The following is a 17,068-nucleotide window of genomic DNA, read 5'->3' as shown; positions in this document are numbered from 1 at the left end:
CAGCTGCATACTTCACCACAAGGCTACCTACCTCAAACATTCACTCAACAGAACTCTGCAACACCACTGTTGTCAATGGCTACAGATGTCTAAAAGGATCAGATCACCTTCTCTGATCCTTTTCTTGGTTTTTAAAGTGGTTAATATAGCAGACAAACGAAGAAGGTAATCATAGCGTTTCTTTTCTCTGATCACACAAAACCTCAGAAGCAAGAATCACACTCAGGGGGAGAAAAGCAGGCACAATTGCTGCACTCTAATCCCCTAATGCTGCCAGCACAGACAGCTGTTCCTGTTCTGACCCTTTTCCAAATGAGTCAAAGGAGTTAGTTCCAACTTTCAGAAAGTTGTTGTATGATGCTTTATTTCCCACTTTAGGGGCTAGGATTCATTCTGGAGTCTTGGAGAGCAACATCTTGTGCCCTGACATTGCTTCAGCCAACAAAAGCAAGTTAGAGGGATTTGTAACTCGTGACCAGCGCTGCAAATACAGTGCTCCCCAGACATCCACACCTGTTCTTTGACCCTTCCAGGTGCCTGAAACATGACGGGCAAGTACAAAAAATAAATTCTGTATTAAGACATAAATTATTATTATTATATTAAAATGCTAGATGTTAGTACACATTAATTTGGAGCATTAGTCATGACAAGGTAGAAAGTTATACGGCAAGAAGATTAGCAAAGAGACACAGGAGGAGCCCTTGCAGGAGGCTCAGGAAGTCTCAGCTGAATTCCTGCCTCCTCCACAATATTCTTGTATACCACCAATACCGACATCCCAGCTATATTTGCAGACACCACACTCCTAGTTTAGGAGTGCAATGAAAAGCTCAATTTTGCCATTATCTCAGCATGAATCAATATCAAAACACCTCAGCAGGCATACCCATCAAGTCAAGGCCCTGGTCCTCAAAACTGTTCCCGTTTGCTGTACCTGATGGCTGGCAGCAGCGTTCTCACTGCTGACAGAAATGGGAATCCAGCTGGGCCATGCCCACCCCTGCACAGAGCATCCCTGCCAAAGCACCAGCAGGCCCACGCTGTGGCTGGGCAAGGGGTGAGCCTGCACACAGGTAGCAGGAAGGCTCAGAAGATGCAGTTTTTCAGGACAGATAAATCCCACCTGTGTTTCAGTGCCTTACCTCTGACACAGGATAACAGCACCAGATTTTCTAATAAAAACATTGCAAAGGATAACAGGACTCTATTCAATATTATCTGGTAATAATCAGATATTATAGCAGCCACATGCCAATACTGCTTACCAACACAGGCTTCCTTTTGATCTGCAGCACTATTGGTTTATGTGCCAATAAAAATATTTATGTGCAATAATACTAACACAGCTTTTACACCAAATTATCTACAAAGAACAAGCACCTATACTGCTCCCAAGTAGGAAAAGAAAGCTCTCAGGCAACGGAGAGACTTTTCTCTACTGGATAGATGACGATAATGACAGATACCCCGAGATGGCTAGAAAGATGAGAAGTACAAGATGCAGGAATCCACCTCCTACATCTATGTTATTCTACTTGCTTCACATGTGCAGGCTGAAACATTTGTCTCTAAGGAGTAACTGTGAGGAAGTTACTTAACTTCTCAGTTATGCTCTATGTCATCTGACAGACTGAAAAATCATCATTCCTAAAACCAGACAGATACTTCACAACCTTTGTCCTGCCTTCCAATAGGCAAGTCTTCACCCAGCAGCCAGTTATGCTCATCACCTGCATATTCTTCACAGAAATTTGAGACATGAGCAAATGTTGCTAATAAATCTTATTATTTGATGCATTTACAGACAGCTGATGTATTGGCAGTTGAAGCCTAGAAACCAATCTGCAGAACCCCGAGAAACACCCCTAATCTAAAGGGATGTTCAGAGAGCAGAATCCCATCAGTTTTTGAAGGGATGTGCGTGGAGTTTTGCCCCAGCTTTGGGCAGGTGAAGAATTTGGCTTTCTTTTTCATTTATGTTGCTTAAATATTGTTTCTCAAAAATCTTTTTAAGATTTTGTTGCTGGCTTGTTTTGTATGGTGGCAACATCACATAAAAAACAGCTATTTATTACTTAAGGGTTCCCCCTGCCCCGATCTGATTTGGGAAGAACAGCAGTATGGGGTTTTTTGATTTATATGGAAAGAGGAAACCACCCTGGGCAAAAAGTCTACAGTCAGCAGAAGCAGCACTTTGTCTTCAAAGGTTTAGACACAAGGCTCCCAAATGATTAATGTTCCTAACTCACATTTTTCTTGCAGATGTGATTACAGAAGAGAATATGAAGAGGAAACTATTTTTAAAAAAATTGTTAGAAATGTATTTTCTAACAAGGAACAACAGAAAACAATTTTCTGGGTGGTTTTAAAAGAATAAAGTCAACAATTACAAACTCAGATGCCAAACAGTCGATGGATTTTAATACCTTGGCACCAAAACTAGATATTCTGCCTTCCTAGGAAGTTACTGATATACTTGCTCAACTAGAAAAAAACCACCCATGAACAATTTATTAGATAACTACATATTAACGTAAATACCTAAATTCAGGCTCAACTTTTGAAAAACTGTCAAATACTGTTATCACAGCATTTAGTTTGCATTGCTTTTAGCTATGAAATATCACAGACTCCAAGAAATTTTAGAATATCCTGTATGGCTGCAATACCCAGGTCCCAATTTCCTAGTCTTCTGCAGTATCTTTGGAACTAGACAGTAAGACTTCCAGTTACCAACCATTATTTGAATTTGGATAAACAAAATGAGATTGGCATGGGGAGAGAGTCTATCAATGCAGCTATAAAGAAAAGCACATTCTTCTGGATTTTGAACACATCTTTTTCATGCATATGAGAAAACACAAGAAAAAGAATGAGTTTAAATCAACACACATAAGCAGAACATAAAATGATGAAATAAATTTGAACAACTGTCTCAATGTGTATAATAAACCATAACATCAGGTTTCTCCGTTTTCTCTCAGTCACAAGGTACATGATTGTCTTGGAAAACACTGTTGTTAAAGGAGCAATAAGCTTTACTATCAGGATCTTGCATTGCAGAAAGCTCTTTTAAATTTATTTCCTAGTTACTCGAACCAAGTAAAGCCCAAACTGGACTGCTCAACAGATGCTGAGAGGCCATTTCAGATACACAAACTGGGTTTTGAAAGCACATTTGAGTGTCTGCCCGGGCATGCTTTGCTCCCTCTGACTGCTGACAAGGTTTTCAAACATAGCTTCCAAAGCTGTCTTTGAATCTTTTTGGCTTTGTAATTCACTCTCCATTTATCTCAGTATGATCAAGTGATGAGAACTATACACACATATATATATATATGTAAAAAGACATTCCTGGACAGGTGAGTTGGGGAGGAGGGGGTATGGAACCAAAGTTACACATGAACTAGCTGTAAAGCTTTAGTTAACAAAAGCTGTTGATCGCAGCCTGATTCTGATCTTGTCAGGCACTTGTCCTGCACAAAGATTTAAAAACCGTAATACACAAGTTAAATATCCTTGCTAGATGAAGTGGTGGTCAAATACATGAGGCAAATGTATCCAAACTGTTGTACGCACAGTCACTAGCGTGCACAAGCTAAATCAGCACAATACATGAGCACAATACTCCAACATGCAGGAGAGGGACCTCTATTGCCACCAGACTCTCAAAGGTGATCCTGAGTAAACACCAAGTTTGATAACACTCCACGCTGGAGCGTGATCTCATGTCTTACAACAATAACTGTAAGATAAGACTTGTCCTTTGGAAGGCTTGTGAAGGAATGAAACCTATCACACTATCTCACAGAGACAGCCGAGAAAAGGGAGAGGCTGAACACAGATGTCATACACTCTCAACACATTTTTCCATACACTTGGGGGAAAAAAAAGGGCACTGACAATGTTTGCTGGGGTGGTGGGGGCACTGATATTTTCCTGTTTTGCTCTGTTTTTAAGGGAAAATTTCCCCATTTGTCTTAAGAAAAAAAAAAAAAAAAACCACAAAACAAACACAAAACCTGTGTTGAAAAGTTTTGTGGAAAACAATGTTTACGGCAATTTTTGCTAAAAGTAAACCTCAGGTTTCCAACCATCTCTCCAAAGTAGCCTTTAGTATTAACAGATGTCTGGTTGGAATCTGCCTGAGCCAGCAAACTCATTCTGAACAGACACCAAAAAAGCGCACAATTTTTGTTCCACATAATCTGAGCATAAGATGCTTTCTCCCAAACTTCATGGATTTGACTTCTATCATACAATTACTATTTTATCTTCAAGAAGTGAGGACCTCAAATGCAGAGCCAACAAGCCTCCCAGTCAATGTAATCTGCTTTTCCAGATCTATAGTTTAGCTATAAGTAGTACTGGAGCAAAGTGCTAGAAAAAGGTATTTAGTCTGGGGTTATAAATAGGAGACATTTCATTTGACAGTGTACAGGCCTTGCTTATAATAGCATCGGCCTTGATGGCTGCAACTTTGAATTCATTAATGCAGTCAAGGGAAGGCGCTGAAGATCCAAAGCAGATAATTAGGCCGAAGATAGCCATCATAGCTGTTAACTTAAGGAATTACTGCAATCTCATATAGGGGTTTATACTTCTGCCTGCACTTTCCTCTGCGTTCTTTATGTACTGTCTTCACAGATGCATATATACCCTTTCTTACCGTATCAACTGTTTTACACAACGCTTGCCCATATATTCACTCATCGTTACACACTGCAGTGAGGCAGTCTTGATGAAGCCAGCCTGTAACTGCACAAGTCTCTAGCAGTTAAGCATTCCATTTCCCCTTGCCAATTCTCCAAGTCACGCAACATTTTAAGTTATTAAATTCTAAATAAAGGCGATTAAGGATGCCAAATTCTATTCTGTGCTAAAACTGGCAATCAATATTTGTCAAGACAATAACGTCTTTGAGCCCAGAAGACCATTATTCTCTAGACTAATTTTTTTCTTTTTTTGGTAAAGACAGTTCATAACATTTTCCAGTAACTGCTGCATCAAACCCAGAGTTCTGGTTGAGTTAGAGAGCATTTAAATTATCATACCAAATTAGGTATGTTTCTCAAAACAGAACAGTGTTTTTCCTTATTAATACTGGATTTATGTTTGAAATACAATGCTTTTTTAGTTGAAAAAACACAGATGAGTTCATGTCAATAGCAGGGTGAAACAACACTTGCGTGTATATAGCAAGGTAGCGAACCATTTCTTAAAGCATCAGAGGAATGCAATACCTGTATACTTGAAATATAACCACAGTTCCCATGAATCACCATTTTAATCTATTTTGGTCTGAGATATATATTTTTTTTCAATAGGAAGATGGGTAGTTGTTCTTTGTGCAATTATTTTGCCAGTCATGTTTATTATGAGAAGTTAATGTCTATGTGCAGCAAATCTGAGAGTGGATTCAGGACCAGCCTTGTAAACGTGCAGAAAATGGGCAGAGAATGTTTATCACAGTATTTTCCATTTTTATGAGGATGCAGTTGGTTATTATGACAAGGTGAAAGGTCTCAAAGCCTTCATTTTTAGGCCACAGGTGTTCTTTGTAGAGGTTTTTTTTAATAAAGAGTATTATTAGTCCTTTAAATTAGCTCATATTGAAAGTTACCACATCTGCGTTATGTGGTAATGAAGCCGGGGGGAGGTCATAGCAGGGGACTTGTGCTTGAAGAAAACATCTGGACATTGCTTTGACATTCACTAGCAACTTCTTGTATTTTATTAAGTAGTAAGGAAATTATACTGAAATCAAATGCAAGATTCAAACAATAAATAAAATGAAAATACAAGACCTGAAAAAGAAAAAAAATCTAGCTTTGAACAAAAAAATCCCTTTCCCTTCTTTCACTCCCCTCCCATGAATTCCAGCTGATAAGATTAATTACCTGTGCAAATGGCAGCATCAGTTAAAAAAAAAGTTCAACCAGTATTTAACACATACCTGTAACACTAGAGTCATTTTGACTTTACAGGAGACGCTACTGTAATTTTACATAAAGCATTTTTTGTATAGTAACTTTTTTTGGCTCTCATTTTGCTTATTACATCATTTCAGAAAGAGGTACAGTGACCTTAGGAATTCCTGTACCTTTATATAGACAATTCTTCCCTCCACTTCCTCCTGGCTGATACAAGCAGAGACTTTGTTTTCTGTGTACAATTACACCTATCACTTCCACTGGTGGAAGTAAGGAAAAGTCTGCTTGGAACGAAAGGGGGATTGAAAAGCCAGCAAAATCCTCAAGTGGAAGTTGCTGAGTAACTGGATGATGATTCTTAATCATGACAGCTGACAACTAAATATTTAGGACCTATCGCATTACAAAACTTGGCTGGACCAGATGACTGTTCAGCTCCATGGTGCACGGAGCTAGGAATGTTTATAGGGCAATGGTTACAGTACGTGTCAGAAATCCTGAAGAGAGTAGCACACCCAAGCTCACTATATTTTCTTAAGTGCTTGCTTACACATGCAAATGACATTTCTATTCTACTCAAGTTCTTATACATACTCATCACTGCAGTAACTGAGCATCTTCCAGTACCACAGTAATTGGTCAGGTAATTTCTTCCCTCAGGCAGGGAAGCGTGTAGGTATCAATGCATTGTTCTAATGCCAGTTTTCTATTCTTACAAATCTCAGTTTTAGCATTAAGAAATTTTCATTGACACTTCCAGTGCAGCGTGTACTTTCTGCAAATTTATTACATTTCTGGCCAGAAAGCCCAATGCAAATTCTAAAGGCCTGTAAATATATTTGGTTATAGCTATATGAAATTACTATAGACGAGCTATGCTACAGCTCGCCCCTCCCCTCCAAAATCACAATAGCTGCAAATGAAGTTCACAATACTGCATAACAACATCTTCTAGAAAAAAAGCATTTAATGTGAATATGACATGCAAATATTAAGACAGGACACCAGACTTCTTTTCTTTCCCTTTCCCACTGGGTGTTTTATTTTATAGCATTTGCATTAGGTAATCAACTGAAACACTTCAACAACAGAAAGCTGGCAGCATAGTACGGAAAATGGAGATTATTTCTCAAACAGCTGTGACAAAATGGTTTCAAGTTGGAATAGTATTGCACAAACGAATCAATTTATGGAGGGTGAGTGGGAGCGAGCATCTTCAACATGGATTGTGAGGAAAAAAGGCACTATTTAGCTGTGTGTGTTTAAAAAGAAAAAAGTCATGAAGCACAATCCATGTTTCTCAAAATTACATTCAGTACTGCTTTAGAAATGCTCACAAACCTGTCTCTTTTTACAGAAGCTACAGAAAGCTGCTGATGCAAATATCAGACAGTACAAGTGTATGAACATTTATAATTATTCTCCAGAAAAGTCTTGGGAAGAGGGCTCTTTCTATAAATACTGCTGCAAAGGTTACATAGTTGCATAGGCTTACAGTAAAGGAAGCATCCATGCAACTAAGCAGCCTTACAGTTTCCTTAAATTTAATCTCTAGTAGTCATAAAATATGCTCTAATTTTGAAGAGCTAAATTGGCAGTGCACTTTAATCAGTCTTTTCCAGTGACTGCTTAAGCAGCACAGTTCAGACAGTCATCTGTACCCCTTTCTGTCATATACACGTTTAGCAACGCCAGGTAAGGTTAATGAAAAATTTTAACAGAATTATAACATAAAATAACTGAATTTTCCCTGATATAAAATAGAACTGCTTTGAGACCATAAATAAGCAAATGTTTATTCCTGGAAAGTAGCTACGTATCTTCACAAAAACTCAGTACCTAGAAAAGGCATTTCAAAGGACCAGGATGGGCTCTCTCCCATATTGTATAGCTATAAATTTTCATGCCTGTTTGAAAATGAAGCCATGATCAGCGTACCATTAATAGAGAGACTGCTTGAAAATCAACCCAGAGCAAGCAGGAATGTGCACACAGGACATTCTGCACCCTAGCTTTGTGTCTGGTTACAGATGCACTAACCAAATAAAGAGTGAAATTTTTGTTGCATGGCTGCAGAATTATTATGGGAAGGAGCTAAAACCACTGTTTCTCTCCTGTCAACACTGCCCAGTGCATCACAAATGCTCCAGGCATGCTGTGGTTATGGCTATGTAGTTACCAGCACAGCGGAACCTACCGCCATTATGCTGACATCAAGAGTTTCAATAGGGCTACAGTTTTGCACAAAGTCTGGGTGTTAATTTTGTACAAAAAGTACAGAACAGTGTAACAAAACCTACTCTCAACTATATATATATATATATATATGAGCATTTCAGCACCTTTCAAGCGAACTTAGCCCTGCAAAAAGTCAATCTCACTCCTGTGCAGAGACTACAGTGACTTCAGTTAAAAGATCCGTGTTCAGGAGGCTGCATAGTAAGTTTACTGATCATACAACCTGCAACAACAAAAATCCATGTATTGCTGCTTTTCACTGTAAGTCATTAAGGGAAAATACACAAGATAAATTCTGTTTATATACTGTAAAATATTTTTAATACCAACAACTTGGATTGTTTCCATTTTCAAATAGAGTATGCATAGAGCAGGTTATTAAAAATCTGTAAAGCTCCTTTTCCTAAACTGTCTTTTACGAAATCCAAGTTTGATAGTTCTGAATTCAAAGGATTCTAAAAAGTTCACAGTTGACTTAACAGTTACACTAGATATAAAAGTAGACAGTCTTGATTCCTTCTGTGTTCCACAGCAACAACATTTTCAGAGTATATCTGGAATTAATACCTCTCTAATTGTAGCTACCATTTTTAAAAAATATTCCTAAAATTCTTGTTTGTCTCAACCCTGTCAGTTTACAGCACAGAACATGAAGTGATATCTGATTAAATAAAATGTGTTTTCTTGTATGAGCTATGAAAAATATATTGCTTTTTTAAAAGTAAAAAAAATTTGCATTGTTCTGTTATTTTTGTTACTGAAGACTCATAATTAAGAAATTCTAAATCCTGGAAGGAAAAAAAAGAAACACAACTTTTAAAATTGCTTACAGAATAGAGGAGGTTTCTGTAGACCCTACTGAAATCAGTAGAAGTTTTGCCTATTGTTTTCTTGTCAAGACAGAAGCATTTGTCTACATACCTATTTCATTACTTAGATGAATATTTTATGTTTTCACTCAGTAGATTCTTCTGCTCTCTTAGAGGTGCTCTTCCGAAAATTCTGAAGGAGACTCAAGAAGGTAAACTGATCCAAATTATTCTGAAGGAGAACAACATAGTCAAAATAAAATCTAACATAAAACTATCACTGAGTGGGTAATCTTTCCTGGATTATAAATATCCAATTTATTTCAAAAAAGTTACTGCTTTGTTATGGAATTTTTTAGATCTCAATTAGCTACTTCTTGTGTATGACTCCTCAGTTCCTTTCTTTAGCTAGGAAACATATCTTCGTGTGTGACCTAACACATCCTATGTTGGCATTATTAATGATGTCAGTAGACAAGAACTAGAACAGGAAAACTTATGCATGGTTCATGCTATATAAATGGTAAGCTATCAGAAGGAACTTCCCTGATTATTTGGGAAGAACAAAGAGAGATCTATTTTTAAAATTCAAAAGGAAAAATCCAAGAAAACAAAGAAAATGAAAGATGTACTTGATAGTCTCTCATTATCCTCTTTGTAATTGGGCTGTTGCTTTTGGCTGCAGATATCCAGTTCACAGACCATTTTCCATTTCCTTTGTTTTCATTACAAGAACAAGCTGGTTAAAGAAACTCCACTTGGTAATTTTAAACTAAGCCTTCAGCATCATCCCTTAGGAATTTAAACCTTTACCACCATTCCTTACTCTGTCTCCTCAGTGTGTTCCCCCATCAAATCCTGTGAAAAGCACTTTAAGAAAAGGCAGGTGTAAGATGTGTAAATACTCAGATCTTTAGAAAATTCAATAGGAAACAAATCTTGTAGTTCACCACTGCCATTTGCTATAACGCAGTGGCCCCAAACATCTGTTCTCAAATTTCAATTTACTTCATCTACCAGGTGTTTCACATTGTTAATAATAGCAACTCACAAATTTACAATAGTCACATAAGGCAGTTACATAAATACAATTATGTCAATCAAGTTCACTGCATCTTTCTCAACCAGACTACACATGACATTTTTCTTCTTGTCCTCTTACCATAATAAAAGGATGAAGACTACATTTCTGTAAAGAAAATCCCTGGACAACATTCTGGTATTGAAGTCAGAGAGGTCACTGAAGTGCATTTCAGCAATGTCCAACAGTTAACTCAACCAGGAAGTAGATGTGATGTTTTTCACTTCACACATAACAGAATTGGTGCAAAAATCCCACTTTAAACTAGTTACTTTAAACCTTTTGGTCCAAATACATAAAATAAGCAGTATTTACAGCATTTTACTCCTTTTGTAAATGCAATGCTTTAAAACACGTTATAAAGCACCTTAGTAAAAATATTCTACAGATAAAAGTATCGAAGTAGTAGGAAAACCCTAACCATACCACAGCTCACTAATGGAGTCATAATATGGATTCACCAATACCTCAGCTTACAATTATTACAAAGAATCCATGGAGAAACTTAATACTGAATTTACGATTTTTGTACCACTGTGTAAGAATCAACTAGAACTGCAGACAATACCAACTTCCTTTGCAGTATTCCCAACCTCAGTCAGTGGTGGTGGGGATAAAAAACAAAACAAAACCCCCACTTCTCTGACTTCTTCTTCTTTAATTTTTTACAATATTAAGGTGGAAATGATGTTTTAACACTAATGATTAGTTGTAATTTTTTAATAAAACCACATATATAAATATGGGCAATTCCAGCAGCAGCAGTATTTCTCAGCAGAACATGATTAACCATCCCAATTAAGATCATGTGACATGATTCACAAAAACAAAGCACAGATGTCAACCAGTTATTAACACTACTCATATTGTTTACAACCAAAATTTCCATGTTGAAAGCTGGGAAAAATTATTTCCTCTTCACAGAAGTATAAATGAAAATAAATTGTTCTGAAAATTAAAAAGAGCATCAACAGAAGCATTTTTTGTTTGTTTATATTTTCAACTAGAACTGCTGTGTATTAATTGCTCCAAATTAAAGTGTAGATTTCTTCAGGTAAAGGATATTAACTCCCACTGAAAGTATTACTTAGATAAAAGAAATGAAGCCTTTGCTTCTGGGTTACCAACATAGTTAGCCAGTATCCAACGCCCTGGAGGTGATCCACAGCCCACTTTTTTTCAGATCTATGAAGAAATGTCTTGGAGGTCTACAAGCAATCTAGTTTCCATGGCTGAGGACTAAAATGAGAATGTGACCAAAGATTTAGGTCCATAAATCTAACAGTATAGTGTTCTTAGTTTGATTTAGGGTAAATCTTTTCATAGAAAAAGTTCTGAGCCAGAATATACAATTCTCCATCTTTTTCCCGAACTGCATGTGCTCTGACAAACTGAAATTGCTCCAGTGCAAATTCATAGAACTCATTCTCCATTTTCCAGATTTCAGATTGTTGTAGCTTGGCAATAGTTTCTTTTGTGGGAAGTTTTTTCTCAGTTGTTTTCCTAAGATGAGACTTCTTTCCTAAATGCAGAATGAAAGCAGTAACTTCACTTTAAAGTTCACGTGATTAAAAAACGTTTACAGTCCTTTTATTTACAGAGTTTTATACTCTCAGCATGTTGATAAACTGCATTAGAAGTGACAGAATTTAATCCAGAATTTATTAACATAACACGTGGGGTTGGAAAATTGCAGTTTCTCTCACTAAATGTTAATGAATTTTGCATCAGTTCTTTCAATTCTTCCTCCTTACTCTAATAAACCCAGGGAATGAACACTTCATTTAAGGAACAAGATTACTCCACATAATGTACTTGGAGCAAGATTGGTCTTTCAAAGTTAATTATTTAGATGTTAATCTGGTATCAAATGTTAAGAATTTTAAAAACTACAGAACAAGACACTTCTTTCATGAGACAAAAATCTTCCTTAAGAAGTGCTCCCTGTTGCTCTGTAATAAACTTGTTAATACTACACATCTAGGCTCTATACATCAGACCATTTTCTCCCCCTATTTGCAGATAGAAGCCCTGCTAAGATGGACCTTTTCTTCATCATCAGTTGCATGGCCAGCTCCTAGAAACTGAGCTACTAGCTATATAACAAATGTCTTATTACAACCCCAGGAAGATAAAGATGTACTTGAGCCTCTGTATCCTTTGGGCCTTTTTGCACAGACAACCAGGTTGTACCAAGCCCAGTTAATTTCAGCAGGGCTTCTGAAAAAATGGAAATCTGCCACCTCCAGCCATTTTACAAAACTGAAGCCCCTAAAAGACCTCTGAAAATGTTCTGATAAACACTTGTCACATTTTTTTAAGCGTGGTATACCTACACAACTACCTTTACTCCAACCTTAAATATTTACAATTTGTGTAAAGCAGGAAGATACCTGGACTGCCTTCAAAAATTTGTTTAGAGTCTTTTAAAGAGTTTATCTCTTCTGTAGGAACATCAGCCAACTGAGAGGCAACAGAGACTCAAAACAATTCATCTAGGTCTAAATAACTGACATTAAAAGAAGTGATACAAGGATGAAAAATCCATGGAATCCATGGAAATCAACCATTTAAATACCTGTCCGGTACAATTCTGTGGCACCCCTGAAGAACCGGGGCAAAGCTGCCTCCAATAACATGATAAAGTCTTCAAGCTCTTCAGTAACTCCCACTAGGAAGTATTCATTAATCAGATTGTATTTGGCTTGTTCCAAAGCCCATCTGCTTCCCACATTCCTAAAATGACAGAGAACAATTACAGCAAGTTCTGATGTCAGCCAACAATCCTTGATCCCTAGATGGAGATTACTTCATAACAGGACATTTGTATAGGAAAGGCAAGACTCATTTCAAGTTATAACCATTCCTAACTTCATTCCCCTTTCCAGTTTTTCACATCGGTGTTCTTATCTAAAAGTTTAACTCCTCTAGTTATTTTGACTAATAATTCATCCACAAATACGTGTATATCCACCATGTGTACATATGGTTACTGTCTCTATTAATGCAATTTTTGGAGAATTTACATTTTCTCAATGTCAATACTCAGTCTCCACTTTCACATTAGATACCAGAAATGGTCATGGTAAGAAAACACCTTCCCTTTTGCATCCTACAAGCATAATTCTGAACTAGAAAGTCATTGCACTTAATGGGAGGACTTCCCTACTTAACAAGCAGAAATAAAATGGACATTTTTAACTCCTTTTTGCAACTCTCTAGAGTTCTTTCTTTCTGGGCTTCTCCCTCTGGCCCAGGTTTATATAGGTCTGACCAACAGGCACTGAAAGAGGAGCTCCAAAAGGGCCATTTAGTTTGCTTATGTTTGGATGAACAGTACCTTTGACAAATAATTGCCCTTGATTTCACTCAGAATCCTTCAAATCATCTATGCCCTTTTAATTATTTTTCTTTTTGTTTTCTAAAGAGTTTTTTTAAAGTCTGTGCCATTGTTATAAAACATACTGCATTGACAAATAGACCCTATTTGCTTTTGTTTTGGTTTCTACTAAGTAGCATTGACTACTGGATGTCTGCTAAAGGTTTAAGAAAATAAATTTATCCTGATCTCAATTATTTTATTCTACCCAGAAACTCTAGGAGCTTGAACAAAATATCTCTATTCAGAAAGACGGATATTGTAGTCTGACACAAGAAAAAAATGTCAAGACTCCAAATCTACAAAAATTATTTTTTAAGTTGAAAATATCTGTTTTCCCTCATAGCACTGCTGATATAGTATCCAAACATATTGCTTGTTTAAAGAACTGGAAGACTGTTTCACTAAAATGCATCTTCAAAAGCAAATACATTACTAAAGTACCTGCTGCTGTCCAGTCCCTCACACTTTCCCCAACTGTGCTACATATTCAAATTTGTTAAGTTTAGATTTCAGTGCTGATATACTTGACTAACAACTTAAGCTACATTTATCTCCCTACCAGCATTCAGAGCTGTGGCCACAGAAGAATGGAATTTGAAGCCAAAGTTTCTCTGGAGCACAGTCTGAACCTCCAGCTGCCACACATTCATCAAAGGTCTGGAACAAAGACAAAATTGATTGAGCTGAGCTTTAAAATCTAGTATATGTATCAAACATTGCAACCTGGTTAGTTGCTAAATGTAGTGGGACAGAAAAACACAAGAAATTCTGTGAAAGGAAAAAAAAAAGAGTAAATTTTTCAAGCCTTGCTTTCACACTATTATTAGGAGTAGCTATTCATCTCAGTTAAAACAGTACTTGGAGAGTCTCTTATGATTAGAACTAATGAACAATTTGATCTTACCTGATACATTTGATATACCTTTGATATAACCTTGATAAAGGCTATATGTCAAAACTAGCAAAAACAGTCAGTAAGTGTTGACATCGTTATTTTTCACTTACAAAAGAAGTCACTAAAGATACAGCATCAAATGCCATCAGGATTTGTGTGATACTGGAACAGCTGGATCTTTATACTATAGAACACTGTGCATTTTGTGTTTTAGATTAAACAATGTTCTATTACATTTTAAGTATTATGACAAATAACTGCCATTTCAGATGCTAATTTGGTTTTGGCCATCAGAAGAAGTGAAAGCAAACTGTTCACTGCATAACAGAATATTCCACACAACATCGCTCTAGGTGCATAGATAGCTGTAGCAACACAGAGTTTCAACTGCAGTAACATAGTTACAATAAGCACTCCATTAGCATTGAAAATAATTTGTAAATATTTTACCCAGTCACCATAAAAGAAATATTTATGACATTTCTAATCAAGATATAAGCCATTACAGGATATTATAGGATAGAGTTAAAAAAACCCCCTAAAAACGATTAAGTGATCACATAGACAACTTCTTAGACTGTTTCATCTGTATAATTACAAGTTTCTGTTCAAAACAACTATGTAAAAATACATTTGCTTAATTATTTGGTGTTAGAACAAGGATAATGTCCTTTGCTTCTCTTTTGAGGTGAAGTTCCTGAGAAACTTACTGATACAGGGCAAAAGCAGGGATTAACCTGCAGTGTCTTGGTCCACATTGCACTCTGAGTTTAGAATGGCTCATACATGTCACATATCACAGATAAAAGTGTAGCTTAACTAGTAAAACAAGACATTGGTATGCTTTCTCTAGCACAGTTCTCTAGAGAAATTCTGCACTGATCTATCATGAGTACTTTATAACATCAACATTATCTAAGAAATAAATTGTTTAAATGCACCTCCTAACTTACAAATGTATATACTAAATCTGAACTGGCATTTGTCAAAAGAAAGACTTCTTTGCTTATACCTGAAGGTTATTTTACTGTTAATATGCAAAAGCAAGTAATTTTCTAAGCAAGATGAAATAGGACACATCTCCTTCCCCACTTCCTCTTATATACACTTACCTTGACTACTCCATCCAGAGATTCTATAATAATATGCACTTGTCTTTACAGACTGTTCTTAGAGCCAAGCTATCTATAACTTTGGAAGCACAAGGCTATAGAAAGAAAATGAATGAAGAATTCTTCCATATAAATGCTGTGGTATGGACTGGGAGGGGGTGAAGGTGTAGAGTATGTTGAGATTCCTTTCCGCTTAATAAAGGAACAATTGACTTCCATCAGAAAGATTGCATTTCTGACCTTCTCTACTTTTCATTTGAAGAGCTCTTAGTGAATCTACTATAATACAGATTAGAAAAGATATCAGTGTTATAGACACTGTGATTGGGTCAATCCATTTTTGAGCTTACTGAATTTTATATCTAATGTATGTAAAACTGACACCATCTATATATGTACATTTTTTTTGGAAACACCATGGAAAAATAGCATTACCTGATTTAAATGAAAGAAACCTTAAAACTTGGCATAGCAAATCAATTTCACTTCAAATGAACTAGAGATGCTTACAGGACAAGTTAAATCTGTATGGCAACAACTAAGTCTTGGACCTAAATGAAGTGGTATGATAGTGACAAAATGAAAAAAAGCATCTTTAATAAAAAACAAAATTATTAATGCAATGCATTACAAACATAAATAGGAATGCATTTCAAGTTCTTCCAGCAAATCAGGGCTTACAGTGCAGTCTACTAAGCAGTAGCATTAGGGACTTTGGCTTAAAGTTTCCCAGTGACTACCTAACAAGGCTGTTTGGATTGTAGTTCAAAACTAAACCAACATGGTTAAATTTCACTCTTTTTAATAAGTATTAAGTCCTATAAACAGCTTGGACTTGGTAGCATGGTCAGCTTTCCAACTCATTGATCTTCATCAGGAAGGAATTCCACTGGCCAAATCATGCTCCTCATGAAAAGGAACAAAATAGGTTACAAAAGATGAGATCCTATCTCTCTTTTTTAAAAAGCCTTTATGATACCATATCACCAAACCATTTCTGTAGTCAGTTCTATGAAGATACATTTTTTAAGCTTAATTTCAATTTGTTCTGCTTGAAGCTTTTCTCTACCTATGCTGTAGGACGTCTGGACAAACTGACATGCAGTAGCTGAAGATGGCGCCAAAACCTAAATAACAGAGGAGCAGTTAGTTATCAACTGAAAAGAGGAATGGTCTGTTCCCAAGATTTAAAAAACACTGTTTGGATGGGGGTGAAATCACACAAAATGATTAGTCACATTTATTACTTGTTATGGTGTTTATAGGCTAAGCTGTATTCAGTGTGATTTCTGCTTAGTTATTTTTTCAATGTTTCTTGGTATTCGCACAGTGCTACACTAAATTGTCAACATTACAGAAAAATTTCATCAGTTTAAGAAAATACTGCCACTGAAATTTTAAAAAGTGTTTGGCTCTGTAAGGTACAAAAACCCCTTACATTTTATAACTATAGTTTTATAAACTATATTCATATACTTAATACCCTACTTTTCTTCCTGATTGAAGAAAAGACTAAAGCAACATTCTCCAACAAATGTCTTACTGCAAACCATGACAGTGGACATATAAATTCCTTCTGGAATAAATATAATGTGGAGCCCAAATAATGTTGCCA

The 17,068-nt window shown here is 36.4% G+C and overlaps 1 protein-coding gene across 1 annotated transcript in view; it reads right to left on the bottom strand.

The window, feature by feature from the left end:
• Nucleotides 1-6,946: 6,946 nt before the first annotated feature.
• Nucleotides 6,947-17,068, bottom strand: part of HS2ST1 (heparan sulfate 2-O-sulfotransferase 1) — an 86,223-nt gene continuing 76,101 nt past the window's right edge. Inside the window, exons 5-7 of the mRNA XM_074832429.1 lie at nt 14,006-14,103; nt 12,643-12,800; nt 6,947-11,586 (exon numbers count right to left, since the gene is read on the bottom strand). Coding sequence (XP_074688530.1) covers nt 11,360-11,586; nt 12,643-12,800; nt 14,006-14,103 — 483 coding nt within the window. The 3' untranslated portion in view covers nt 6,947-11,359. The remainder of the gene's footprint in view (nt 11,587-12,642; nt 12,801-14,005; nt 14,104-17,068) is intronic.

This window comes from Strix aluco, chromosome 8 (genome assembly GCF_031877795.1).
Source record: "Strix aluco isolate bStrAlu1 chromosome 8, bStrAlu1.hap1, whole genome shotgun sequence".
NCBI classification, from domain to species: Eukaryota; Metazoa; Chordata; class Aves; order Strigiformes; family Strigidae; genus Strix; species Strix aluco.
This window is presented reverse-complemented; position numbering and strand designations above follow the sequence as displayed.